This window comes from Engystomops pustulosus, chromosome 9 (genome assembly GCF_040894005.1).
Source record: "Engystomops pustulosus chromosome 9, aEngPut4.maternal, whole genome shotgun sequence".
Taxonomy (NCBI): Eukaryota; Metazoa; Chordata; class Amphibia; order Anura; family Leptodactylidae; genus Engystomops; species Engystomops pustulosus.
In genome coordinates this window covers 77,021,279-77,048,571 of record NC_092419.1, presented here as the reverse complement: position 1 = coordinate 77,048,571, position 27,293 = coordinate 77,021,279, and the positions used below count along the sequence as shown (strand labels likewise).

General features: G+C 41.0%; 1 protein-coding gene across 5 annotated transcripts in view; it reads right to left on the bottom strand.

Moving 5' to 3' along the window:
• MED12 (mediator complex subunit 12) overlaps positions 1 to 27,293 on the bottom strand; it is a 44,048-nt gene that overhangs the window by 6,614 nt on the left and 10,141 nt on the right. For 2 of the 5 annotated variants that reach the window (XM_072124964.1, XM_072124963.1), the window contains exons 8-39: positions 27,077 to 27,223; positions 26,648 to 26,747; positions 25,616 to 25,752; positions 25,361 to 25,492; positions 25,143 to 25,272; positions 24,315 to 24,544; positions 24,128 to 24,208; positions 23,712 to 23,876; positions 21,252 to 21,396; positions 21,060 to 21,178; positions 19,201 to 19,344; positions 18,944 to 19,107; positions 17,683 to 17,814; positions 15,790 to 16,017; positions 15,552 to 15,696; positions 15,300 to 15,420; positions 13,309 to 13,410; positions 13,104 to 13,217; positions 8,004 to 8,167; positions 7,710 to 7,889; positions 7,016 to 7,087; positions 5,732 to 5,889; positions 5,482 to 5,643; positions 5,112 to 5,223; positions 4,510 to 4,599; positions 3,706 to 3,815; positions 3,035 to 3,176; positions 2,757 to 2,918; positions 1,527 to 1,904; positions 1,269 to 1,413; positions 853 to 1,046; positions 687 to 764 (exon numbers count right to left, since the gene is read on the bottom strand). In XM_072124964.1, coding sequence (XP_071981065.1) covers positions 687 to 764; positions 853 to 1,046; positions 1,269 to 1,413; positions 1,527 to 1,904; positions 2,757 to 2,918; positions 3,035 to 3,176; positions 3,706 to 3,815; positions 4,510 to 4,599; positions 5,112 to 5,223; positions 5,482 to 5,643; positions 5,732 to 5,889; positions 7,016 to 7,087; positions 7,710 to 7,889; positions 8,004 to 8,167; positions 13,104 to 13,217; positions 13,309 to 13,410; positions 15,300 to 15,420; positions 15,552 to 15,696; positions 15,790 to 16,017; positions 17,683 to 17,814; positions 18,944 to 19,107; positions 19,201 to 19,344; positions 21,060 to 21,178; positions 21,252 to 21,396; positions 23,712 to 23,876; positions 24,128 to 24,208; positions 24,315 to 24,544; positions 25,143 to 25,272; positions 25,361 to 25,492; positions 25,616 to 25,752; positions 26,648 to 26,747; positions 27,077 to 27,223 — 4,683 coding nt within the window. The remainder of the gene's footprint in view (positions 1 to 686; positions 765 to 852; positions 1,047 to 1,268; positions 1,414 to 1,526; positions 1,905 to 2,756; positions 2,919 to 3,034; positions 3,177 to 3,705; positions 3,816 to 4,509; positions 4,600 to 5,111; positions 5,224 to 5,481; positions 5,644 to 5,731; positions 5,890 to 7,015; positions 7,088 to 7,709; positions 7,890 to 8,003; positions 8,168 to 13,103; positions 13,218 to 13,308; positions 13,411 to 15,299; positions 15,421 to 15,551; positions 15,697 to 15,789; positions 16,018 to 17,682; positions 17,815 to 18,943; positions 19,108 to 19,200; positions 19,345 to 21,059; positions 21,179 to 21,251; positions 21,397 to 23,711; positions 23,877 to 24,127; positions 24,209 to 24,314; positions 24,545 to 25,142; positions 25,273 to 25,360; positions 25,493 to 25,615; positions 25,753 to 26,647; positions 26,748 to 27,076; positions 27,224 to 27,293) is intronic. The other 3 variants (XM_072124965.1, XM_072124967.1, XM_072124966.1) reach the window with 3 other exon arrangements.

The following is a 27,293-nucleotide window of genomic DNA, read 5'->3' as shown; positions in this document are numbered from 1 at the left end:
TCACATAGCCGTGTGCTCGGCCAGATCCCACATGAGCAGACGGCTGGGAGGAGAAGGAGGGAGGGGTGAGCGCTCTTTACTGGGCGAGTACTGGGGAAACAATAACTACTATGGTCTTTCAAACAACCAGGACAAGCTCACCAACGCTAGAAGTGAAGGCCACCAAAAGAAGACCTAACAGATGTGCTGAAATATGATAAATATGAAACTGATATAAAGGAGCTAAGGTACCTCAGACTTCTGGGGTTGAAAAAGAAAGGCTGGCAAAGCATGGGATTAAGCTTTTTTTTTTTTTTTTTTTTTTTTAGCTCTAGAGGAGATCTTTCAAGTATGGTTATAGATTCTGACTGAAGCCAAATTTTCGGTTGGTGGTGTAGATAAACTTGGTTGACAAAAACGGGTCCTGATAGAGAAGATCCTATCTGAGTGGTAAACCGTGGCTTCAGAGAGATAATCTGGAGTATTCAAGGTCAACTGAACTCTGCTTTACACTTTGACCTTCTTGAAATGGAAAGTGGATCTGAATTCAAGCAATGAGAAAATCAACAATGAGGGCTTGGGGGCCTGCCACCAGAAAAAAAAGTTTGTGATGGAGTGTGAAGGTCGAGAGATTCACACCTAGTTGCTGCAGATCTGGTCAAACACTCAGTATTAAAAAAGATGTATAAGTTACTAAACATGTATACCTGGGAGGGTTGCATAGATCCATATGGAGGTGCAGGTGTCATCTGCCGAACAGGTTGGGCCATCATACCTTGCGTCTGCTGAGAAAGAAAATATGGAATTATAAATACCAATGATTACTTTTTTTTTTTTTACTCTAAATTAGCTCCGTAATTATAAATCACTCACCAATTTGGCCTGTAGATGTTGTCTCAGTAACTGACCCTGTGGAATAGGAGGCTGCGGCCTGTACATAATAGGCTTGTACGGATCCATCATCCCGCCGACGCCTGGTGGAACACCACCTCCATAGGGAGGTCTTGTCTGAACTACCTTCACCATGTTCATGCGAGGTGGTCGGTATGTGTCCAGGCGTGGTCCACCTGTTTTAGAAGTGGAGAGGAGGTAAGACAAGTTCCATAAAACCAGACTGCCAGGAAAGGAGCAATCAATAAAATTGTTTCGATGCTGTGGGCCAGTATAGAAATATATGCTTTATACCACTAAATATGCTTCTGCATGGTACAAAATCCATCAATTTTATCTTTCAGAAGTGTAAAAATTATTAAACATTGGTATGACTGGAGCCAATCTTTAAAACTCACCAGGAGGTAAGGGTTGATTCTGAGTGTACACGCTCTGTGCTCCATAAGGCAGACGAGACATGGACCCAGTTCCTTGAGAGTGCAGAAGGTCAGCCGGAACTCCCATTTGATAAGGCATTGAACGTCCTCCACCAAGCCCATAATCCTAAATAAAAGCCCACAAAATTATTATTTTACACTCCTTAAAATCATCTTCACTGCTACCTAGCGAATGTCTGTAATAGCAGTTATATATTCATGCCATGCAGTTTTATGTACCTCTCCTTTGTTGGCTGGTTGCCGAGCCTTCTTGCTTTTCTTGCTTTGTTTCTTTCTGTCCTCACTGGCACCTGTGCAGCTTCCTCCACTCTTGTCCACCTTTAGTGGCTCACTGAGCTTCTTGTCTGGCTCACTACTAGTTGGAGTTGGTGGCTCCTCATCTTCAGGAGGAAGAGACAATGGCTCCAAGTAGTAAGTGCGTGGCTTAGGTTTAAGGTGTGTGTGGTACAGAAGTAGTCTCTGCTGCTCCTCCAAACGAGACACTCGCCTGTCTACACGCACTGTGCCAAACCATCCCCATGAAAGAGGAGCAGATTGTTTTAGACCTTCAAAAAGGTCCCAAGGAGAAATTTTCTGCTTGGTTGAAACTTGAAGTCCCTGGGATAAAAATTTGAAAAGGAAACTTATTGTAGCAAGAAGTAGGGTATAACATTTTCTACAAAATGACGCACTGTTGACAAGTTCTTCAGCCAAATTTACATTTTTATGCTTGTGCAAAGCATTACAGATAGTAAAAATGCGTGAAATCATCCAGGAAGACAGAAAAGGTGCACGGACTGAACAGGGTCCACTTCAAAATTCACCACCTGAACCAATGTGACACATTCTGGTCCTTTCTTTAACTTGTAAAACTGTCTTAAATTCTCTGTTAATTAATGTTACAATATATTTTCATAGTGGCAGCTGCAGGCAGCTAGAATGTTATCATCTGACCTTTAAGGCTACGCAACAGAAAACAAGAAACGTGATGCCCTTCAACAAAACTACAACCACAATTACCATATTCTATGATAGGACACTGAAGAATTAAAAGATATGCTTTTAATTATTTTTTTTAACATGGAGGCAGAGGTTCTGTCTTCCAGGTGTGCAAGTCAGGGTGACTGTGTCTTCCAGTCACACGGAAAACAGTCATCTAAAGCTTCTCTAGTAAGACGTCTGCCTCGGAATAAAAGTCATGTCTTGAGCCATTTCACAGAGCAGCAAATACTTCATATGCTGGCTTCTGTAGCAAGGCTCAGTGCAGTAAAAAACTAAATACATGAAAAAAATACACCAAAAACCATGCATTTCCTTTTGGGTATTTTTTTTTACATTTGAACAAAGCTTTTAAAAATATAAAAGAAAGAAAAGGAGGTAGTATGAAAAAAGTCATTTTATCAATACTAACCACCTTTTTATTTCCAGATGGATTTCTTTGCTTTAAAATATTTAATAAATGATATTCACCTCCTTCTTGAAGATGGAGTCAAAGCCAGCAATCTTGTTTCCTTTGGTGTCAATAAGAGATCCCTGAGGTTCACAAGTTATTACATCCCGTGTCTGCTTTGGTAAGGGCAACAGCTGGCGTACTTTCTCCAGACTCTCTGACTGGCGGTCACCTAGTTCCTTCTGCAAGAGCACAGAAAACAAAACGTCAAAAAAGACAGACAGGGAAGCAGTCATTGTAAATCAAGAGAGAAGAAGTCAAATATGGCAAAAAAAAAAAAAGATATTAAAAAATTTACATTTACCCGAAGCTTTTTCACTAAATTCATATATGCCCTCTTGTTTTCCTCCATGCTGCCTTGTGAGATACTGGACATATCAGCGGCCAAAGTTCCATTTATGAGAACACTCAGCATGTCTAGCACAGTGGTGAAGAGCTCACTGCAAAATAAGAGGGAAATGTAAATGGTACACAGAGAATACTGTACAGGGAAGGGAAACTACCTATAACCCCCACACACACACACACACACACTTCCATCCTCCATAGAGCTGTAAACTTCTATGCATCTTACATGCAAGATGGTATGTAGCAGAAAAGAAAAGGGAACATTAGTGAGGAAAAAGAGGATAATATGGGCGGTATTTATGGAAAAAGAACACTTTGTGTGGATAAGATGAAGTACAAAACTTTATGTATTGCACTTTTAACTTTAACTTGCAATATTAATTTATACAAGGTTTGGCGAAATGTTAATGACCATTTACAGGAGCCGTCCATTATTTTAAATTAACCCTATCCGTATGGAAAGGCCATCAATATCTAATCGGTGGAAATCTGGAAACCAGTCCCTGCCTTCAACTTTTGGGGTCTAACACAACAATGAGGAAGAAGCCATTGGCTCCGTGTAATGAAGTAGTAAGAGAATCCGATGAAGTAAATGGGAGGCTGCAATTGCAAAGTTATTACTTGTTAGACTGCATGTCCACGGTGCCACTGCTGATGATATCCAGGAGAAGTACAGCCCACTCTGTTGTCTGCTGCGTGCTACGCTGAACTGTATCAAACATTCCACCCACCTGTAGAGAAGAAATAGAAAGCAAATACAATCACTAGCAATTTACAAAATAGTAGATGGTACACACTATGTATCTATATCCACATTTGTATTTATGTCAACAGAATTCCGTATTTTGGTATCCCCTGGAGCATACTATAGCCCTTACAATCTATCAACTTCAGCACATTATACACAGGGCATAGGACACTGGTCAAAGTCCTTTGTGAGAATAGACCAGCCGTGCACTTGTGACCACTGCTTAAGGAGCAGTTCTTTATGGTCTCAAAATGGCGTTAAAACAAATATCTTGTACTTACCTCTCTCCCCCCCCCCCCCACAACAGTGTGCACCCACTAAAGCCTAATACAGGCCACAACTCCAACAGATGGTAAAAGCACCCCTAAGGAAGTTATTTTTCTTTCTTTTTCATACCATCTGTCTATCGTAAAAAAAAAAAAAAAAATCAGATCATGAGTGTACACTAAAATTCCATCCACACAGGGACTTCTGGTAGTAGCTATTTTAGTGACCGAGTTGGGAAAATCTCCGTAATAGTCCTATAATTGAGGACACAATGACCAGTCACAAAAACTGCAGCATATGGCTTTCTTCTACTATTTGGTAGTTTTCCAATTTGAGATACTGGTACTTGCAAATAAAACATTATGCGCATGTTTTATCATTCATCAAAACACGGCCATAGAATTACTTACCAGGTTCAGTCTCAGTTTCAATACATCATGGAGAAGCTGAGGGGTTTTACAGTCATCCTGATACTGATCATCTCGCCAGTTGCTGACAATCTAAAATAAATATACAATAAATCAATAACAATTCAGAAACAGATTAATTGATTGTTTAAGTCATCCCCCTATTCACTCTGAAAATGGAAAGCAGAGTTCTCATTTTATTGACTAATGGAGGTCTGTCCCCTACCAATTAACAAATAATAATGGACGGGTTGAACCAGCACTGGTGCTTGAGGGGGATATACCACTATATAAGATATACATGTTTGATGGCACATGGAGAACTTTGCACAATCTTCATAGTGACTTGCATTTAGCCCTGCACAGCAATCCAGATTCAGACCAGTGGGCTAGTCAGATACCATTTAGTGATAATAAGCTTTCAGGTCATAAAAGAGAAGTGACCTTTACTAAACCGCTGGTTTTGATTTTAAATTTTTTTTTTTAAATAAAAAACACAAAGAAAAAAAAAAAAGTATCCCCAACAAGTCACTTTAGGTGAATGCTCATAATAAAAACAACCAAACTGTAGAAAAGCCTGCAGTACAGTGATTACTTGCACTTACCTGTTGCACCTGACTGTACAAAGAAGTCAACAGCCCCTCCCGCTGTTCATCTTGCCCCTTTAGACAGGTTAACACCAATGATAAGAATGGCTGCTGACTGAGCAGAGACATACTGCCGGGAAATAATGGAAAATAGCAGACATTTAATTATAAACCAAGTAAAACTGCTCCAATTTACATCCATGACTGCTGAGATGTAACAGAAAAAATCTACAGTGAAAACACTGCACCTGACATGAATTAGAAGTGAAATTAAATCTACGCAACTGCTTAAAAATTCTTCAACTGTTGTAGGGAAAGGTCTCCGTTTACTGCCACCTTGAATTTATTCATTCATTTTCCCCATAACTGTATTTTCATTTCCACTGACCTTTTCTGCTTCTGACGGTCGCGCTCCTTACGAGAAGATGATCCAAGATGCTGTCCTTTCTCCAGCTCCTCCCCAGCCGCTTTAAGTACATGACCTTGCACAGATGTTGGCAGCTTGGCAATCAGAGGAGCTACGAGCCAAACACCAGACCTCTCCAAAGCACTGAAATGAGACCAAGTGGAAGATAAGAGGCAGCAGTTTCTAAATATGCCCTGACACGTCAAGGTTAGATACATCCATTTTCATTTACCTGAGCACAGGCTTAGATTTAGCATTGGGAGTTGCATTGCTACTTGGGGCACTGCTAGGGGGTGCAGCGTTAGCAGGGGGCGCACAGACATTCTCTGCAGACTGCTGAAACACTTCAATTGTAGCTTTAGCAATATTTTCCAGCAGTGAATTCATTTCCTATAAAAGGAAAAATAGAAAATATTCAAATACACGTTATAGCAATGTTCACATGTTTTGTGAACATGTGAAGGGGTTGTCTAGGATAAAAAAAAATAAAAAAGCACCACCACTGTCCACAGCAAACCACAATACCTCACCTGCCGTTTGTTGGAGAAGAAAGTAGAAAAGGTTTTTCTAATTGTGGACACCACATGAAGGGTATCCATCAGTCATCAACTTTCATTACCGGAATGGCTCAGTTGTAGATCACACGATCACTGCCAACTGAGTTCCTATAGCTGCCGGGAGTGTTGGGTCCAGTGTTTACATAGGGCAGTGATGGCGAACCTTTTGGAGACCGAGTGCCCAAGATACAACCAAAATCCACTTATTTACCGTGTAGTGCCAACATGGCATTTTAAGCAATAACTTACTGCTACCTGTTCTTCTACATCTTTCAATCGTATCGGCCCCCTGATGCAACCAATACAGTTGAAAGAAGGTGGGAAAATTCAGACTCTCATTGTAGCTTCCCTCCAGGGTCTCTCTGTACAGGAAGAATGAAAGGTCCAGCAGGACGACCTCCAAAGATAATGCAGCCCTATCCACACCTTCTCACATTTCCCGCAGTTACAAACAGCCAATAAAGTGTCACTTTAAAATAGTGCTTCGAGCAGCTTTTTATAAGTTGCCTGGGACTGCAGGAAGATGCAGTGGATTTGTTCCTGTCAGGTGAACTCTGTCCTGGGGTGATGGTCTGAGTGCCCACAGAAATGGCTCTGAGTGCCACCTCCGGCACCCGTGCCATAGGTTCGCCACCACTGACATAGGGGATAACCACTGACCTTCTAAGAAGCCCTCAACCATCAAACATACACGGTTTCCCCATTTTACAATCTTGTTCTAGAAGTGCCCTTTTTTTTTTATTAAATATGCCAACAATATGCTACATGACTGCTACAGCCAACTACTGGCCTCAGCTGTCACTTGAGAACACTTGAGACTGGATATCTGCTGCATCAGTCAAAGGAATTCATGAATGCTTCCAAACAGGTAAGAGTTAATGGTAGTAACCACTAGCCGCCCATTCAACATTGTAAAAAGAGAACATTCACATAAAAAGTAAAGTTCCTTTACTTCTTACATTATTTGACGTTTGTTTGATCATTAGTTGAAGCTCCAGTGCTGACTGACGCATTGTCCACTGATCCAGACTCTATTAGAAAAAAAAAAGCAACAGTTGAAGTATAGATGTGTGTACAGATGGTGCTGGGGGGGAAACTGAACACTTAGCCCATAGGTGTTAAAAGGAAGTACAAGAAAGGGATAGGCAGCAACATTTGTACAGAGCCAACTTAGCCAAAGTGTTGCATTGGGACATAATCAGATCAGCGGTTACATAGGCTAGAAAACATTATCCAGGGGCTCACTCATTATCAGGCCCCAGGTAGACCCTTGTGACACACACACTGGGGAAGATGTAAACTATAAGAAAGTGGCGTCGTTTTTTGCGTAAAAAACAGCAAATGAAAGTTGGCTGCTTTTTCAAAAGAACACAATCATAGGTGGGAGCGCCCCGTGCCTACCAACTACACAGGCCGCCGCGCCCGCCCGCCCCCCCTACACCCAAGTGGTGTGGAGGTGGCATAGGCACTTTTCCTGCTTCTACACTAGAAAGCTGGCCTAGGTGACCTAATGAGCCGTGCACCTGTGTGACCATCTGTCCACTGCTAGTAAACAATGAAGTTTTCTCGTACACATATTTTTCAAAAAACATTTTATACTTTTTTTTCTAAGCAACCCTAGATTAATCTTTTAATCTTTCACACCATGCATACCTGTAAGATATGTTTGATACGCTGTCTTTGAGGGTTGTCCCCTTGCTCTGCATCACTTAATCTATGTGGATAACAAATCAGCTGCATTAGCCTCTGTGCCTGCGCACTGCTGAGGACTGGGTCCTGAAGATCGATAGAGTCTTCACACAGGGAACGAACACATCTCTCCCCAACCCATTCCTGAAAAGGGAACAAAGAAGAAGGTGTATATGAGGAGAAATAGCATGCTACATAGTATGCATTTACTTTGCTAAAATACCTCTTCCCTATTTGTTTGTGCTAACAAACATTCACCTGTTGGCAGATGCTGCGTAAAACATATTTGGCATAGACGTCCAAACTTGCAGTTTCTATAGATACAGAGCGACCACCTGCCCTGTTGGATGTCAGATCTTCATCAGTAATATCTTCTGAACCTGCAGGTAATGAAAAGCCAGAGCCTTGCAACTCTGCATCACCTGGAAAATACAATATTTAAGATGTAGAACACTTTTTTTTTTTTTTTACAAAACGTTATTAGAGCCAATATCCATACAATTAGAGTTGTACATACATACAGATCACTGTGTTTTGGCACATAATTTTTCATATATAAATAAAATGTCCTAAATAGTAACATATAGAAAATCAGAACATACAACAAAATATCAAGAACTAGAACTACAGGCAAGCTAAAAATCCATACAATTCATTACAATGGCACCGAGTACTTAGTTACAGGACTAATTAGGGGAAATTAACCCTCAAGTGCAGACTCTAAAGATGGATTGTAACCATAAATCCCAGTTTTTATTTTACATTTTCTGAGATACCATTATTAAAGGCAACTGCTGCATGTATTATTAATCCGTCTGGTCAACTAGGAAACCGATGGAATTTGGGTTGGCCTCCAGATAGAAGCCATTAGTGTTATTATGGTAGCAGTGATATATAATGGTTGTCATTAGGGGATGGGTCAGCTAAGGCCTCTTAACTCCTTAACGCTGAAGCCACTTTTCAGCTTCCTGACACGGCCCATTGTTTCAAATCTGCCCTGTGTCACTATAAGTGGTTATAACTTTGAAACACTTTAACATATCCAAGTGATTTTGAAATTGTACTTCAGGTTAGTTGAAAAATTTTTGGTGGTATGTTTTGCATTTATTTATGAGAAATTCAGATATTTGGTGAAAATTTGGAAAAATTCAATATGTTCTACTTTTTCCACACGAGTCATAACACCAAAAAACGTAATAACTAACATTCACCGAATGTCTATTTTATGTGGACATGGTTTTTTATGCATACTCTTATTTTTGTAGGATGTTATGGGGCTTTGAACATCAGGTGCAATTTTTCACATTTTCATAAAAAACGCAAAATCCTGCTATTGAGGGACCTGCTCAGGTTTCAAATCACTTTGAGAGACCTAAATAAAAGTAAAACCTCATAAATTACTCCATTATAGAAACTACACCCCTCAACGTACGTAAAACAACTTTTATGAAGTTTGTTAACCCTTTAATTGTTTTACAGGGGTTAAAACAAAATCGGATGCAATTTTGAAATTAATTTTTTTTTTACTAAATTAATGTGTTTTTTATAAAATGTACAAATTCTCAGTGGATAAAATACCAAAACGCTCCACAAAATTTGATACCCAATCCCTCCCGAGTATAACAATACCCCATATGTGGTGGTAACCTGCTGTATGGGCACACGCCAGGGCATCGAAGGGAGCTGCGCCTTCAGAGCAGATTATTCATTGTCACTTTTTATTGGCTATACAATCTTTATTTTTTTGGCAATTTGGACATATAAGGACTTATTTCTTGTGACATGAGATGCACTTTACAAATACTTCATTTTAGTGGATCTGTAGGTTATTGATGAGATTTTATTAACTCTTTAATGTATGGAGGAAAAGAAAAAAAGCGTTGCGGGGAGGGTCCGATACCAACTAAATGCCCCTGACACGCCCCTGATCGCGCAGCCCCGGGCACTGGAAGCAACGGCATCTAGGGCAAGCAACTTTGTATGCGAAGGATATTACTTTTGTTAGTTTCAGTCGGATCACTTTAACTTATAGCAGTGGTTATAGCAGTATGGAACCTTTATGCATAGTGATGGTTATAGCGCTTCCATAACCTGCAGCGCTGTATACAAAATCACTGCTGGGTATATCATAAAAATACTTATAAAACTAGATATTTTCTCCAATGTAGTGGAAATAAGGATGATAACACCTAACTTGCTAAATCAGTGGGGTTCCAGTGGTGGGACCCCCATGGATCACGAGAGTTAGATGTACCCCTGTCACACCCTGAAATGACCGGAGCAGCCGCTCACGCATGTGCTGGCTGTCCCGTTCATCTCTATGGAGCTGACTGAGATTGGAGGCCCTGTGGATAGGGACTAACTTGCTTAGTGGAAAAACGCCTTTAGATTCGGTATAATAACTCCAATGGTTAAACATACACATACAAGCTTGATTTAAAAGAGATATTCCCACGAAGACAAGTTTCTTATACGTACTTAGCAGAACAAAATAACACAGCATTTCACAGATATAAGTCCAACCCGTCTCTATCAGCCCTGCTGTACACAATTTTAGATGCGCCTAGATCCAACCCTGTAACTTCAGACTTGGAGTCGGGCGCCATCTTGGATTTTTGTGCAAGATCGTGCTGCTGAGATTACTGCGTCTTGTGCCTGAAGCCACGCCCCCTGCAGTCCTAGCACGGAGCTCACAGGCACATAAACTGATTCACTTCCTGGCAGGAGATTGTGAGCAGAGAGAGAGGCTGCAAACTACAAGCTACAAGGAGATAAGTGATCCGGGGGAAGGGGGAGGCAGGCACATCTCTGTGAGACTGAGAACAGAGATGCAGCAGCGCTGACTCTAATAGGCATCTAATGGATCTCATGTATCTCTGATCTGTCTCATCTCTTTTTGTGTGTCATTGTGTTAGTACAATGTGAGACGCCAGATGAAAGTGTATATACACCTGTACCCTGATAATGTAACCACATTGTCACCCCACAGAACTAGATGGATAATACCGTAATGAGTCTGCTTAGTGAGGCCCCGTCCACAGCCTGGGATTTTGCATTGAGCACCATAGAGAGTGATAGTTTTATGGCTGTTTTAGCTCCTTAGTAAACTTGTAAAGTAAAGGGTAACCCCTTTAAGGCACTAAACACATTTCTTATCAGGATGGTTCGCTATGACTTATCTTGCGGATCATTACTGCACCAAATGAATTAACCATATGCCTCTACATGATTACTGAAAATAAAAAAAAAGGCCAATCGAGTTTAAATTACAATCAGAAAAAAGGAGAACAGCAATAATAATCCTAAATGAGCAATCTCACAATTAAGTACATAATTGAAAAAATACTCCATGCATTCCAAATTGTTGGAATTCACACTATGGCCTCATATAAGACAGTGTGGTGTCAAAGGTCGCACTAACATTTTTCTAGATGGGTAATAATACTCCTCTTACTATTTTTTATATTATAGTATTAGGAGTAATACTAATATATAAATCGCCAGACATGCAGTCCCATGTAACATACACCTCATGCCATCTCAACCCCTGCCAGACATGCAGTCCCATGTAACATACACCTCATGCCACCTCAGCACTATCCATACATGCAGTCCCATGTAACATACACCTCATGCCATCTCAACCCCTGCCAGACATGCAGTCCCATGTAACATACACCTCATGCCATCTCAACCCCTGCCAGACATGCAGTCCCATGTAACATACACCTCATGCCACCTCAGCACTATCCATACATGCAGTCCCATGTAACATACACCTCATGCCATCTCAACCCCTGCCAGACATGCAGTCCCATGTAACATACACCTCATGCCATCTCAACCCCTGCCAGACATGCAGTCCCATGTAACATACACCTCATGCCACCTCAGCACTATCCATACATGCAGTCCCATGTAACATACACCTCATGCCATCTCAACCCCTGCCAGACATGCAGTCCCATATAACATACACCTCATGCCATCTCAACCCCTGCCAGACATGCAGTCCCATGTAACATACAACTCATGCCACCTCAGCACCTGCCAGACATGCAGTCCCAGGTAACATACACCTCATGCCATCTCAACCCCTGCCAGACATGTAGTCCCATGTAAAATAAACCTCATGTCACCTCAGCACCTGCCAGACATGCAGTCCCATATAACATACACCTCATGCCATCTCAACCCCTGCCAGACATGCAGTCCCATGTAACACACACCTCATGTCACCTCAGCACCTGCCACACATGCAGTCCTATGTAACATACATGTCTTCCCTGACCTTACAACCATCATATCCCCTCCTGTGGAGCCCCCTCACCTCCATACACATGTATACACAAAGTCCCCAGTTCTACTTGCAGGCAGCCAATACAGCTCTACTTCCTGCACTGCTAGGAGGCCCCGCCCCCTCTAGTGAGATCACTGCTACCCGGACCAACGATGTAGTGTTGAGTGAGCAGAGCCGGCCAGCGCGCTGCCGTTTTGATGGTATGTGCTGTAGACGATGGCAGCACGCGCAGGACCGCTCAGCCCACGCACTACAGCCAGGGATAATTGCCAAGTGTTCTTTTACGCTTGGCAATTATTGTGGGGAGTAATGACGCCTCATGTGTCTATTACGCTTGGTGAGGCGTTAACGCGATCTCTGGTGGTGGTTGCATTTAACTTTCATGTTCTGGAATTATTATGAGGATCCTAAACAATTTAGTTTTACAGAATGAAATCACATCATCAGCTGCCAGGAATGATAACATACTACAATATGGAAGCAACAGGGAAACTATCCATAGGAGATAAAAAAACAAAACAAAATGGTGACTGTTGTGACCGCCGCTGATCACATAAATAGGAATGGGGCAGCTATATATGGACTACAGGTTTGCTATATAATTTTTGTAATTGCGGAGGGGAGGGCGAAGGTATTCTAGTGATCAAGGGGGTACCAGCAGTCAAACACTAACCGGTCATTTTTTTTTTTTTTTAAATCCCTTGTCCTGTGGGTAGGGGATGACTTAAAATCTTGGGACAAACCTTTTAAATTAATCTTATGTCCCCAGCATGAATGAAGAGAGAATGCTAGCATGCATCTCTATGGGACTGATGAAAAGAAGGTCAGCTATTAGGAAAAAATGGGCCAATAGTGGATCAGGACCCTCCTCCCTGCAATCAGGGAGGGCTCTAGAAAGTTGACCCTCAACCAACAGGACATTTATCAGTTATGAAGTAAATATGCTTTATCCTAACAACTTGGTATAACCTTAAAAGGTGTGCATTAATATTATTACCCTTACAGAGAAGGCAGTATTTGTGTACATCTTTACTATGAGTTTAAGTCATACAACTTACCAAGCATAAATATAGCTTTTAGCACAGCAAAAAGTGCTCCTGGTACTATGCGATTCTGAGCCGCTGCTAAAAGATGGCGGTCACAAGAAGAACGAATACCAAATGTTGCTTTATCTGAAGTGGAAAAAAAGTATATATATATATGTTCATATTTACTTTAGTGTACCAAATACTCATACAAAAGCCATAAAAATTGTAAACTTACTGCTGTCTGGTTCATAGGGATTCAACTGAGGAGTTCTAAACAGATGAAGCAATATGCGGCAAGTGAGACGTGCTCCAGATTCTGAGTCCTGTTCACTACAAGCTGCAGCGGAATAAGATCAGATGTTACATTCGCAAACAGAACGGACGACAGATGAAGTGGAAAGAAAATACATCTTCATCCAGTATGTTCCTAAAGTAAACTGCGGCCCAATATTACATGCGAACAGTATCATCCATATCAAGCAAGTACAAAACAATGGTAAAGTAATTAGGAAATGTGTCACTGTACACATAGCACCTTACATTAAATTCTCAATCAGCTGCTCTTTACACTTCCCACTCTCTACAGAATATTGCATAGCACCGTTGTAAGTGCGCACCGACAGGGACTCAGCAGAGATTGCGCCTTAATGGTTTTCAACTAATCAAACACGATGTGAAAGAACAGATTACAAAGAAGGAACATCATACACAGAAAATGTGCAAATTAAATAAATAGCCCAACATTTTCTCTCTTTATCTCATTTCCTTGATCCTACAGTCTCATATTACTGTTATAACTAAGATATCTCCATAAAGAAATGTTAGCCATGCCTTACACTTTTCACCCTAACTGTAAGACAACTGGCTAGAGATGTCTTTCTGCAGCATACTGTTGGAATAAGGGTCTAGCGATTATAAATGTCTTAGATCCCCTATGTTAATAGAGTAAAAGTGCAGTGTATTACCTTCTTCATCCCTAGAAAATGTGACCAACACTTTGCATTTATGTTGCTAGGACCCCTGCTGGAGCAGATGCTTAGACCCCCAATTATCTACACGTTATCCACTATTTTGGCAAACCCTTTCAATTCACAAATCTACTTTAAGAAGCCTGATACCTCTGTTCTTTGCAGGATTTCTACAGAATCATTCAGAAGATACTACAAAGTAAAACATTAGATACAGCTATTTTTCTTGTTCACATCTAGGTTTACATTTCAGTTAAGGAACACTTTGCGACCTGTCAGTGTTATTTCTCATAAGAAAACAAAGTGGTTGCTGAGGAAGCATGGGGAGTAGGAGACAGCATAACGGCATGTAAAGCCAGATCCCAGCAAAAGATTACCACAGTCACAGTGCCTGAATCTATGAATGTGTGTCCCCGGTTTATCATGCTTGAGTTTGATGGTTCTGGGTATGAGAGGGTTAAAGGAAATATACCATCAAAGAGCATCTTTGCTCTGATTGTTATATATTGAGTGTTCGTTCATTTTCAGTACTGGAGGTAGAGGATCACCATTAGATTATCTGCTCTGATACCCTAATATGGGTACACATTAAAGGACATCTACCATCAGATTACCTGATGGTAGATGATTAAAACCACCTCCTTGTCCCATGGTGCACTGATCCTCTTTTATTACAACTTACATTGGCCGCATATAGGAAAAATCCAACTTTAAAAATGTGCAAATTAGCAAGAGAGTTAAATTCCTCCTAAACGCGACCATTGCGAGTTATAATAAAAGAAGATCAGTGCTACCTGGGATGGGATAGGGAGGTAAGTTGTAATCATCTACCATCAGCTAATCTGATGGTAGATGTCCTTTAACACTGCCGCCCTGTACTTGTCCAAAAAGTTGCAAGTGGAACAGCCACACATTTCTGAATAAAGTAAGTTGCACAGCAAGTTATTAAGTTGTTAAGTCTGGTTTAAATAAGGATGAACTGCAGACAAGTTGCTTTCCTAGAAGGACATTTAAGATGTATCTTTAGCAGGGAAAGGGTAACACCAAACACAGCAGCAGTGGTCAAATTAAAACCCTTTACACAGATTATATTATTATTGTATTACATATAACCAGCCTTTGTCAAGCCTTGCAGCTGAAACGTTGCAAGAGGTGAAGTATAGATAACCATTTTTCCTCCATTTTTGGAGTGCTGCCTTGCTTTGGAATATATATATTTATTTGTAGAAATTCTAAGGATAGCTAAACTTTGACTCACCTGCTGTAAGTAATGATGGGATGGCTGCACAGCGGATCAGATCCTCAAGTGGAAAACATTGGCGGGCAACAAGAATTGCAACAAATGTTGCAAGCGAATCATGGAACGATAAATCACTCACCTACGATAATTGCGGAAAAAGAAAACTTTAAAGCTGAACTCTGCATGGCAAACACTGTTAGGCAATGTAAATAAGAACATAAAAGAGAATATCAAAGATGATATAGAAATGTACATATCTCAGAAACTCACATCTACATTACACAGTAAGTCGTTGAAGCCACAAGTGCCATTATTAGAGGAGCAGCACAGAGCCTTCAGCACACCCAGCCATTCAGAGCTCAGATCTTTGCATGATCCAGTCAGCTCCGCACACAGAATAGCAATGTCATTAATTCTGCATAAATAAAAAAAATAATGTCATACAAAAAATAAAGATTCTATATCTGCCCCTATTGGCATAACCCTCAAATATACAACATATCTTTACCCATCAGTATCATGGTCTCCCGCGCACACATGTACAAGGGCGTTACACACAAAGCTGTAGCGATTGGTAGGAGAATCTCTCAGCAGTTTTCCCAGCATTCCAAAGTTATAATTGTGTTCTGTGGGGTTGGAGATGGTTTCCAACATAAACTCCTGTTCCCACAGCATGTTGGAGTCAGACGGATCCACAATACAGTATATAGTGTTCTTTACTTTGGAGCAGAAATCACTAGATTAAAAGAACAAAATAGTAAACAGAAAAGGCACATTGTAATACAATAAAGATGCCAAATCAGCACTGCTAATACATGGGGAAGGAGGGACTCTGTATCATATATGATGCATGGAGTCCCATCCACTGCACTGTGATCAGTCTGTATAAACAGACCACACTACAGGTGAGTGACCATGTTGTATGAAATAACAATAACTTGTCATTTAATCATTTATATTTCTATTTGTTCTAGTCATGGTGTTATCCTATCAATAAACCAGCAATACACCTGCTCTATAACATGCTGCCTGTAGATAGGACACTTACAGCCCTCTCAAAACCTCCTGCTCCAACAGGGATACCGTTTTGGGTGCCACATTATAAAAAGGACATAGAACTGGAACAGGTGCCGAGGCGAACAACCCAGATTATTTGGTGAATGGGGGGGGGGGGGGGGGGGGGGGGAATACAATAACAGATTACAAAATTTGGGATTATTCAGTTTAGGTATAAACATGACTGAGGGGAGACCTTATTACAATGTACAATTAACTGAACGGTCATTACAAGGATCTCTCCAAAGATCTTTTTATACCTAGGCCTGTGACCAGGACAAGGGGGCATACTCTGCGCCTAGAGGAGAGGCGATTCTACCATCAACATAGACAGGGGGCATCCTCTACACCTAGAGGAGAGGCGATTCTACCATCAACATAGACAAAGATTTCTGGAGAGCAAGAATATAACATTGTTCAGAAATAGAACTTATTTTAGTAGTTTCTGCTGATCCAGGGAGTTACTCTGACCACCATATTTGGGTCCGTGAAGGAATGTTTTTACTTGTTTGGACCAATTAGCATCCGCCTCGCAGGGTTTTTGTCTTCTTCTAGATCAACGCTATATAATGTATAGGTTGGAATTGATGGACTGGTGTATTTTTCTAACCTTTTTTACCATGTGCACTTTTGTGACTTCTTTTGCGCCTACAAACAACCTTTCAAAGTTCGCCATGGCAAGTTTTCTGCAGGGTTTCCCAGAGTTAGAAAATGTAGAAATTGGTTCAGAGAGATTTGCGACTTTTTGGGGACTTTTGTTGAAAAAGAGCTGCACAATGTTTAAGCGTGATGGAGTGTGAGGAGAGTCATGACTTTGATTTCTTTTTAATAAAATACCCTTCAAAATAAAGTATAATACACCAGTAGGGCTTTATCCATGAATCCTGGCTCTGTGCCTGTGGTAATCTTCTATATGGTGTCCATGGCCACTTTTCTTCTGAAATAAACTTTAAAAAGAGCCAGAAGGGCTTCACAGACTGCAACACTGTCTGTCCCCCACCCCCCTGCCCCCTCAGCACTTCCCCACTGTGTGCAGAAACTTCCTCTGTAAGAGATGAGGGGGGAGTGCTCCTCACAGTGTAACAGCCTGAGAAGCTAACACATGGAGGAGTAATGCACTCAAGAGCCCTTCTGATTAATAAGCAGAATTATAAAAATTGATTTTAGAAAAAAAAGGGGACCCTCGATAGCAAATTTAAGAAGACTACCGCAGTCACAGTGCCTGGATGCATGATGCCCAAGAGCCACTGGTATATCATGGTTAATTTTGATTGTAGATTTCTTACAATACCATTTAGAACAGTACAAGAAAAATAAAATTGAAGCATAAATTAGTTCGATTTACCTGAATAGTTCCCCATACTTGCTTTTGAGATGACTACATGACATATACAAGTCATACAAATAAGCAAGAATACAGCGCTCAGCAGAGGAACCATCTGACCGATTCATGCCATGTTTCACCACTCCACACAGACTGTAAGAAAACAAAGGGAAAAGATAGAAATATTGCTTAAGATTACTGCTCGACTGCTTCCCAATAATCTGATCATGAAGTGTGCCATTGCTAGAAGCCTCAGTATTTACTGCACCCAGGTGAAGTTACATTAGGGGAAAGAATTACATAGGGCAAATTCTAATGAATGCTCCTTCACTCTGGATAAGAGAGGGAACAATAGAGACCACACAAAACATTTAATTAAATAGCTTATTAGATCCAATTTATCACCATTAAGGGTGGTGGCACACGTGGCGTTTTGAACCCGTTCTTAGGTCGTTTTTCAGCAGTCCGTAAAAAAAACGGTAAAAAATGCATGTGGTTTTTAACGGGCTGCTTAAAAGCAGACTTAAAACGGGTTAAAAACGCTAACGTGTGCTACCACCCTAAATCTTTAAAGGGGTTTTCCCAAGAACACATGTCAGGCCCTATCCACAGGGCCTAACTTGCTGATCAGTGGGGGTCTTGCGCTCGGCGATCTCCGTCAGCTCCATAGAGATTAATGGAGCAGAACGGTCTTGCATATATCAATTTGATGCTGGGAGTCCTGTCCTGTGAATACCAGCTATTGCAGGTCCATGATGCATGGGCCAGCTACGCTATTCTATTTTATCCCTTAAAAGGAGGAAATACAAGTGAAATTACCACTATCAATTTTACCAAATTTGCTGTAAATGGGCTCAGATCTTTTTAAACGGTTTCCCACGAGTTTCAGAAAGACAAGCAACTGTATAAATAATACAAAAAAATAGGGAGACGTCCTATATATGCATGTGTGTAATGCTACTCTCCTCCCTTATCTAGCCCCATGGCAGCAATAAAAAAAAAAAAAATTACTTATTACATATTACATATTACTTATTAAACCTTGAGGGTGCGGTCACAAGGTGCGTTTGTGATGTGGTTTTATAGACATTGTAGAAGCATGTTACCATGCGTTTGGCCGGTTTGAAAGCTTTTTTTTCCTTTTTTTTCCTTTTCCTATCAAACTAGCCGGACGCATGGTAACATGTAAACCTGCATAGATTTCTGCACAGTCTTTAAAAACACATCGCAAGCGCACGACCGCACCCTGAAGCTACTTGCACATTCCCTGCATTGCTCTCACCCTTCGAACACCTGCGCTGTCTGCTCCTGGTTGAGAATTAGGCAGGTGTTATAATGTCTCAGGACAGCCACAATACACAGACACAGTCCCATTGTGTAACTACCAACAAGGTCAGAAGACTTTAGCAGGAGCTCTGCTTCAACTACACTCAGCTCATTCAGCAACTACAAAATAAAAGAAAAAGGAAATCAGAATTAAACAGGTTAGAAAAAAATGATATTAAATTAAAAATAAAACAAAAAAACAATAACGCAAACCTGAATGGCAAAGTCAATGAGACCACTAATATTAAGAGAATATTCCATAAGGTCAAAGATGAACTGGACGTGTTGCACCAGAGGAAGGTGATAGGATAAACCCAATGCAAAGCTTGTAATCTGTTCCAGGACGTTTCGAGAAACCTGAGAGCAAAAGAGTTATACCTTAATCTAAGACTGTACATAGAGTGGACTAAAACAGATGTATTAAGAATTATCAGCGTTACATCCTCAACATTGATTTGTCATATATGTGGTAACTTCTGAAATTTGCAGATAATATGGAAATGTAGAATACAGCATCCATGTCTATGCCTCCGAAAAAGGAATCCTGCAATTTTCTTTAATACAGAGAGACCCATAATAGGGCACGTGCAGTTTCCATGTAGTCCATCGTACACAGGCATAACACACCACACACAGTCGTGTTGCTCGATGCTGCATGTTTGATTATCATTAGTGAATCGATTATCAAATTCATTGTAAATGGATGGGATCTAGAATACCTATTGCCATGTGGGATAAGAAATGGCTATAGGAAACTATGTATTTCAGCAGATTTACATACAGCTATATCCTTCTGTGCATACAGTGATGGCTTCACCCATCAGAAGCTCATATAGAAAGTTTACCTTGGCAAGTACAATGAGTGACCCTTCCATAGTCTTGTATGTCCCCTAATATACTTCTATATTAGTCTTTTTCCCCCATAAATCTGCTCCCAAATTTCCACGCTGCCTAAAAATTGTAAAATAACTGAAAGGACATGTCACGGCTTAAGAATTAAGAATATTAGGGTGGTGGCACACGGGCCGTTTCACCCACCGGGGCGTGCCACGGCCTGATCACATCTGCGTTTCTATGGTAACGCCTGCGATAGGGAACGAGCTGCCGGTGTTTCGCGTTAATTTAATGCAAAACACCGGCGGCTCGTTCCTGATCGTGCCATGGCCCGCCCGCATACGCAGACAAAACGGCACACGTGCCACCACCCTAATATTCTTAATTCTTAAGCCGTGACATGTCTAAGGGCGCGTTCACACGTTTTCAACATCTGAGATGAGGTTATTTGCCCAAGTACATCACTGTTAACATTTGCGTTTACAAAACGCATGCGTCAACACATGTGTTTTGTTAACGCATGCGTTAACACAGCGTTTAAAATGTAAATAGTGATGTTATTAGGGAAATCACCTCTCCTCAGCTGTTGAAATGAGTTTTAAAACGCAATGAAAACACAACCAAAGCGCAACGTGTGAACGCGCCCTTAGGATTGTAGATATTAGTAATAGGCATTATCTTCGGTTATATCCAGAATTCTCAAGTAATCACAATAGGAGCGGATAAATAAGGTAAAGCCAGATTACATACTGTAATAGATACTAACGACTAAAGCTAGCAAACCACATAAATTCACACATAATGGAGCCAAACAATTAGTCAGCAGGAACAATCAATGAGCAAATTGTGCAGAGACCCAAAATACTCTTCACAGACAGTAGATAAAGATTGGACAGAATTTTCCTTAACTGACCACTGGAGTATATAAGTATTGGGAAGACGGGATAACAAGTCATTGGATAGATCACAGTTCTGATGTGTATTGCCAGCCTAGTTATCGTCTAATGGTAAACACGAGGCAGTGCACATAGGAAGTGTGTTTGCTCACTGAACAAGATGTATAATTATATTTAAGGTCTGACTTAACCACAATCAGTTATTTAGGATAGCGATACAATTTTCATTAGGAAAAGTTACCATTTCAAACTAAAACTAATTAAACTAAACTTAGAATAGTATTGCTTTGTGGCCATTTATTAGTCCACTAGCACCACATCAATGTCCACTGTGAGCGTTACCTGAGCTGTTACTTGATGCTGGTCAAAATGTGAGAGCTGCTGAAACCTATGGAAAATTTCTTCTGCTGTTGGAAAAGCTTCAGGCTTTACTCTGCGTCTACGTTGTCCTTCGTTTGACCCTAAAAGAAACAATGACTATTTCTCATCCTGTTAATTCTACAAATTATCAAGATACAACTAGAGAGTACTAACCTGTCTCTGCAGTGCTCTTCCTGTTCAGTACCTTAAGAATGTCTCTAGTAATTTTCTTGATCACATGGCGGGCATCATCTCTTTGCCTGCCAACCCCAAATAGAACAACCAACCGTTGGTTGCATTCATGACTACAAGATTCCTCCTAGAGGGAAGAAGATAAAAGCTTAATACAAATGTAACCATAGAAGAAAAAAAAAAATGCAATAATGAAACGAAGTTGGGGGGGCGTGGTGTAGCCGAGCATGGAATAAGAAGTGTGTGGTAGCTGCTCCCACTAATTAGCCTGCTTATCTACCTGAAACATGCTGCTGATCCATGGCATTAGACAACACCACTCCTGTCGCTGAAAATGCCTTCTAAAAAGGTACCAAGAACGCAAAATCCACCTGCAGCCGGGACGTCCAAGATGTTGCCAAGGAACTTACTTTCACTCCCGCTGTACATAGGCAAGCAGCATATGAGGTGACCAACCAGCCTTTCCTACTGGAAACTGGTACATACCCGGGCGGTGATATGGACATGTCAAAGGAGATGCGAGGCACCATGGACGCTGGAGAGACTACGAAGCTGGCTGAGGAGCATATGATCAGGGATGTCATGAAGGAGATTTCCTAATGCAACAAAGCGATCAGCTCTGGGATGCAATAATTATGATAAATAATAGCTGCTAGGATACTTGAAGGAAGAAGGGCAGGTTCCTACAGCTTTTATTGAGGGCTGGCTACTGCAGAAGTTTGGGAAGGAAAACTTATCCTCATTATTTGCCATTGAAATGGCATATACGGGGACCCAACCCAGCCGTTACCACCTGGCTCCCCGCCTAGAGCAATTCTGGCATACTTGCTTCATTTTGAAGGGAACCTGTCATCAGAAAAGGGCTTAAATACCAATGCCAGTTTGCTGTAAGTTAGCTGCAAAACTTTCAGATCATGTTTCTTTCAAAGGCCTAGCGTGGTGGCTCCATGCAGAAAATCATTTTTGAAGCAAGCTGCAAAATGGTTGCATAAAGTCATGGAGGCGGAGTATTTAGTGCTGAAGTCAAGTTCTTCCCACCTCAGAATGCATCCTACGTTGTGATTGATATCAAGCACTTCAGGAGATCTGGTTAGTTATGTCTCTTGATGCATTACCATCAATTACATTGAAGGAGGCATTCTGAAGCAGGGAGAGTTTCACTTCAGACTTAATCTCTCTGCCGCCTTGACTTTATAAGAACAGTTCACATCTCCCTTTAAAGTTGATTTTCTGGATGATGCCACCACACTGGATCATGCAAAAGAAAAAAAACAAAAAAAACCCCATGGTCTCAAAGGCGTTCATCTGCTTGACAACATGCTGGTAGTGGTTTATTGGGTCAATTTCTCCTAACAGGTTCCCTTTAAGGATAGATAGACAACCGTGACCTTCCCAAAAAGGAAGATTTATCATACGCCAGGCAAAACTAGGTCAGACCTGATAAATCTCCCCCAAAGTATCTGTCTTTCCGGATAACTCCCTGGATGTACAGAGAAGAGATAAGTTTATGGATATAAGACATTGAATCTTTCCAGATCAATTCTGTTCCCAGGCTAAGGGTAGTGGTGGTAGTAGGTAGTACCCATTGCTTCAAAAGATCCTAGTTTGGCGCTGCAGTGGCTTGATCAACATGAAGGTCAACTTCATGCTTAGGATGCAGAATCTTGATGACCGTCTGGGGACTCGGGTTCAGTGTGCCATGTATGCAGTTTTGATATCTGAATGGCTAGGAATTTTTCAATACTTACCACAAACCCAGCCTGGTATTTACTGTCACATATGTCTGATAACTGGATACAGTTCTTGTCCAAACCCTAAATTAGATGTACCTACCATGCAATGTACTCTTGATATGCCAGTGGTGAAAGCATTCTGGTCCTTTGAATGCATGAATAAGATTATAGATTTGCCCGTTTTGTAAGATTTGGTCCTTTTCCTTTGTCTTGGCATATATTACGCCTATACGACTGGTGTGCTTAAATAAGTGGTGAAATAGGATGCCAAGCACCCCTTGCTGGACTGCGGGAGATTTAAACAATGTTCCTTATAGAATGACCTTTGACATGGCTAATGTAGGGTGCCCACTTGGTAACTTGCTTTCAGCGTACTGCTGACAGTTCCCTATAACAATACTGAAGCAGAGGCTCCAGGATGCCACAATGAAATTATTAATTTAGGCGTCATTGTTCAATGTATGGTGTATCTTGTCATGGGCCGTTTATTCAATTTTATTTGTACATCTTGGATCTATTTTTAAAGTGTATATCAATAACTGTAAAGTTTTAAGTGTTTTTTTCCACCGATTGGACATCCACATGGGTTGATATCTTAGAGGCCTCCAGGATATAGAGTATATACTCTGTATTTGCTTTTTTAATTTGCACAAAAAGTTTACAATAAAGCTCAATCTGATATAAGAAAAGAAACGAAGTCAAAACGTACCTGTGGGATAGGGAAATGAGTTGCATACTGAATGTGACGCGGTTGATCATACAGGGAAGCAAGCAGGCCATCTCCACCTGAAGTTTTCACTGGCCGTCTGCCTTCACTCTCTCCCTCATCAGGGCCTGGGCTCCGTCCCTCACAACGCATGGCAGGCGAGAACATCTATAATGATATCCAAGAAAAACAGATTCAACTGCTGTCCTGTAATAAATATTATCTGTCTCCTCCTCTCTAATCAAGTATATTGAGTCCTGCAAGCAGAGGCTGTATTAGGGGTGTCACTTTCTAGTATTAATTTATTTCACCTATTAGTTGCAAATTTTGTATAATTAAGGCTCACAATTTGCATCTTAGGTAGGTAGGTTGGTGGGTGGGTGGCTTTGGGAGCTGTACCCAAAGTATATTAAACTTACCTGAAAGTCACTTTTTTCCATGTCATCAAATAAAGCACCTGAACTGTGGTCAATATCCATGGTTTCTGAAAGTGTTGTTTCCTAAAATATAGACATTCCACTGACATCAATCAAGAGGTACAAATCCAATGACATCAAAGTCACTGCAAGTAGGTAAGCATAGTCCCAATGTTTCTTGGTTACACACCTCTAGTTTTATGCTATTGTTTGCCTCTCCTTCTTTGCGGTCTGTCTCATCTGCTGCATCCTCATATGGGGAACGAGGTCGAGGTGCATGAGGGTCCAGTCCCAGGTCACCTCTTGATATCAGGGTGCACATATACATGTTGTGCGAAAAGACATCATGTCGAATAAGCTCACAAAATAGCAACACCAAATTAAAGAATTCTACTCGTTCTCCCTCATTGGTAGGGTCCGCTGTGTAAGAAAACAAAAATGGCACATTCACTTATTCATATGCTTATAAAATTGTAATACCAAGTCATTGACCCAATACTATAATCCAGCGGTGGCGAACCTATGGCACTGGTGCCAGAGGCGGCACTCAGAGCCCTCTCTGTGGGCACCCAGGACATCGCCCCAGCATGAGGTTCACCAGACAGGACTCAAAGAATCTTCCTGCAGAACCTTCCTACAATGATAGGGGAATTTGCCCTCCTCCTTTCAACTGTGTTGGTGTCTTTAGGAGTCTGAATGATTGAAAGTTGTCAAAGAACAAGGAAAAATAAATTACGGCTTAAATTGCTGTGCTGGCAGTTTGCAATAAATAAGTTTGGGCACTCTAAAAGGTTAGATATCACTGCTATAATCCAAAAGATGTATCTAAGGGCTACAGCAAGAACTGCATGCGCTGGCCACATTTCACAGGCATACAATAATGTACCAGTCCATGTTTAAATTTCTATTAGATGACAATGCTTCATAAGATCGTTGCTGGATGGCAATGTGTAGAATATTCAGAATATTGTGACATTGAATACTAGCACTGTATCATAGCTGGGGAGCTCATACTTACTTAACACTGGGGCTTGTGTATCAAGAAACTGAAGGAGGACATCCTGGAATACAGGGGGTGAGCTAAGCGCAGACAACGACCCTGAAGACACAGATCCCTTTTCATCCACGGCTTCTGAGTCTCCACATCTCTGTAAAGAATATTAGCATAAATAACAATCTCAATAATATCATTATCAAGAGTGTAAATAACTAAAAGAAGCCAGAAAGAGTCAATACCTCAGCTTCAATCTCCATCTGTCTCTTCTCGAGCAGTTTAGCTACCACTAAGGCACGGTGATGTCCGTAACGCTTGCAACTGACTGCCCACTCACACAGGAGTGCAACAACAGCATCATCATCTGGTGAGATCTACAAAACGAGAGACAGCACAAAAGACTAATATCAGCTGCATGCACAAGGGCTAGCAGAGAACAGTATGTCAACATAGTAAAAAGAATGCAGTAACAGAATGGAAAGAGACCGTTTCATCACCTCATGACCATCTTTGCCCAGTCCCAACCCAAAAATACGATTATACAGAGAATCCAAATTGTTACTGAAGTCAGACTTCTCAAAGCTATGGCCGTCTAAAACCTCCAGGGTATGAAGAACACGTCCAATGGGAAATCCTAAAAAAAAAAAAAAAAAACACATTAGCATGTAACTTTATTGATCCCTTTTGGGAAATTATTCGTACACACAATCCTAGACTGGACAACCTATAAACATTACATTCATTCATAAGAAAACAAACGTTTTCCCACAAAAGAAAATTCTCATATTCCAATGCCCTAGTGATGTCAACACAATAGAGATCATTTTAACCCCTTCCTTTACAATTGCTGTTTTAGCTCCTATCACTGCCTATGCTGCTCAGCATAAAATCCCAGGATGTGGAAGGGGCCTCTCTGAGCAGATACATTATTGGATTATCCATCTAGATTTGTGGGGTGACAATGTGGTTAAGATTATCAGGGTACAGGGTTTATATGCACTTTCATCTGCCTTCTGATGAGACAGATCAGAGATGCATGAGATGATTACATTGAGGCTGACAGACTTTTACACTGTTACACTGCGAGTTCTGCTTCATCTCATGGCTATATGTGCCCGTCACCCCCTTCCCCTGGATCACTCATCTCCTTGTAGTTTGCAGCCTCTCTCTCTGCAGCAGTGTGAGCTCTGTGAAGGGTATGGCTACAGGCACACAGCAGAGAAAGACAGTAAGCTCCTCTGCACAATTTCATCCAAGATGGTGGCCCGACCTGAAATCGGGATTTACAGGGTCATGTCTAGGGGCAACTGAAATTGTGTACACCAGGACTGATAGAGACAGGTTGGACTTCTATCTGTGAAATGCTGCATTTTTGTTAACAGAGAATGTGTTATTTTGGGAATACCCCTTTAAAAGGAAATGTATCATCATCACTGCACAAGTGCTGAAGGAACAGCAGGGAGAGGGATATAGAGGGTCTACAGTAGCACATCAGTCTAATTAGCTCATTTTAAGTTGTTCTACAGTACCTGCCGTGGCTTCCTGACACTTATCAAATGACCACCGGACCTCTACTGCTCTCCCTCGTTCCTTAATCTGCTGCTCCATTTCCCGAAGTTTCCTTCGAACCTAATGCATACATACCACCGATAAGAATATAGGTATAAATACAGAGTACAAAGTTAGATATTTTACAATCCTACCCAATATTAAAAAGCTGTAAAGTCAGACCTGACAGTTGGCAAACGTGCAAATTTTATCACATAGGCATTTCTATAAGCCACAAGCAAATTTGCTCTATACTACGCCCATCTTGTCAAGTAAGGCATAAAGTGTTTACATACAGGCTGGTATGCCAGTTTTTTGAAGATTACTGATAAGCAGTAATTCTAACAAAATTTTGATTAGTAAATCATCCGCCAGTGTCTACTTCTAAGCAGTATGCAGGCCTCACTTACCTGCTGTGTGAATGCAGAATTACCACCTGGCATGGGCAGACTAGAAGGAGCAATAGGAAGATGATCCAGAGGAGAACCAGTCTTAATTCTGTTATCAGTCAGAGAGTAATGCCATACAAGAGCACTGGGACAACAGAGAACAATACTCTACAAAGAAAAGTGAAAAAGCAAAAATACATTAATTAAAGAGAGGATTTTAAAATTATCTACCAGGGAA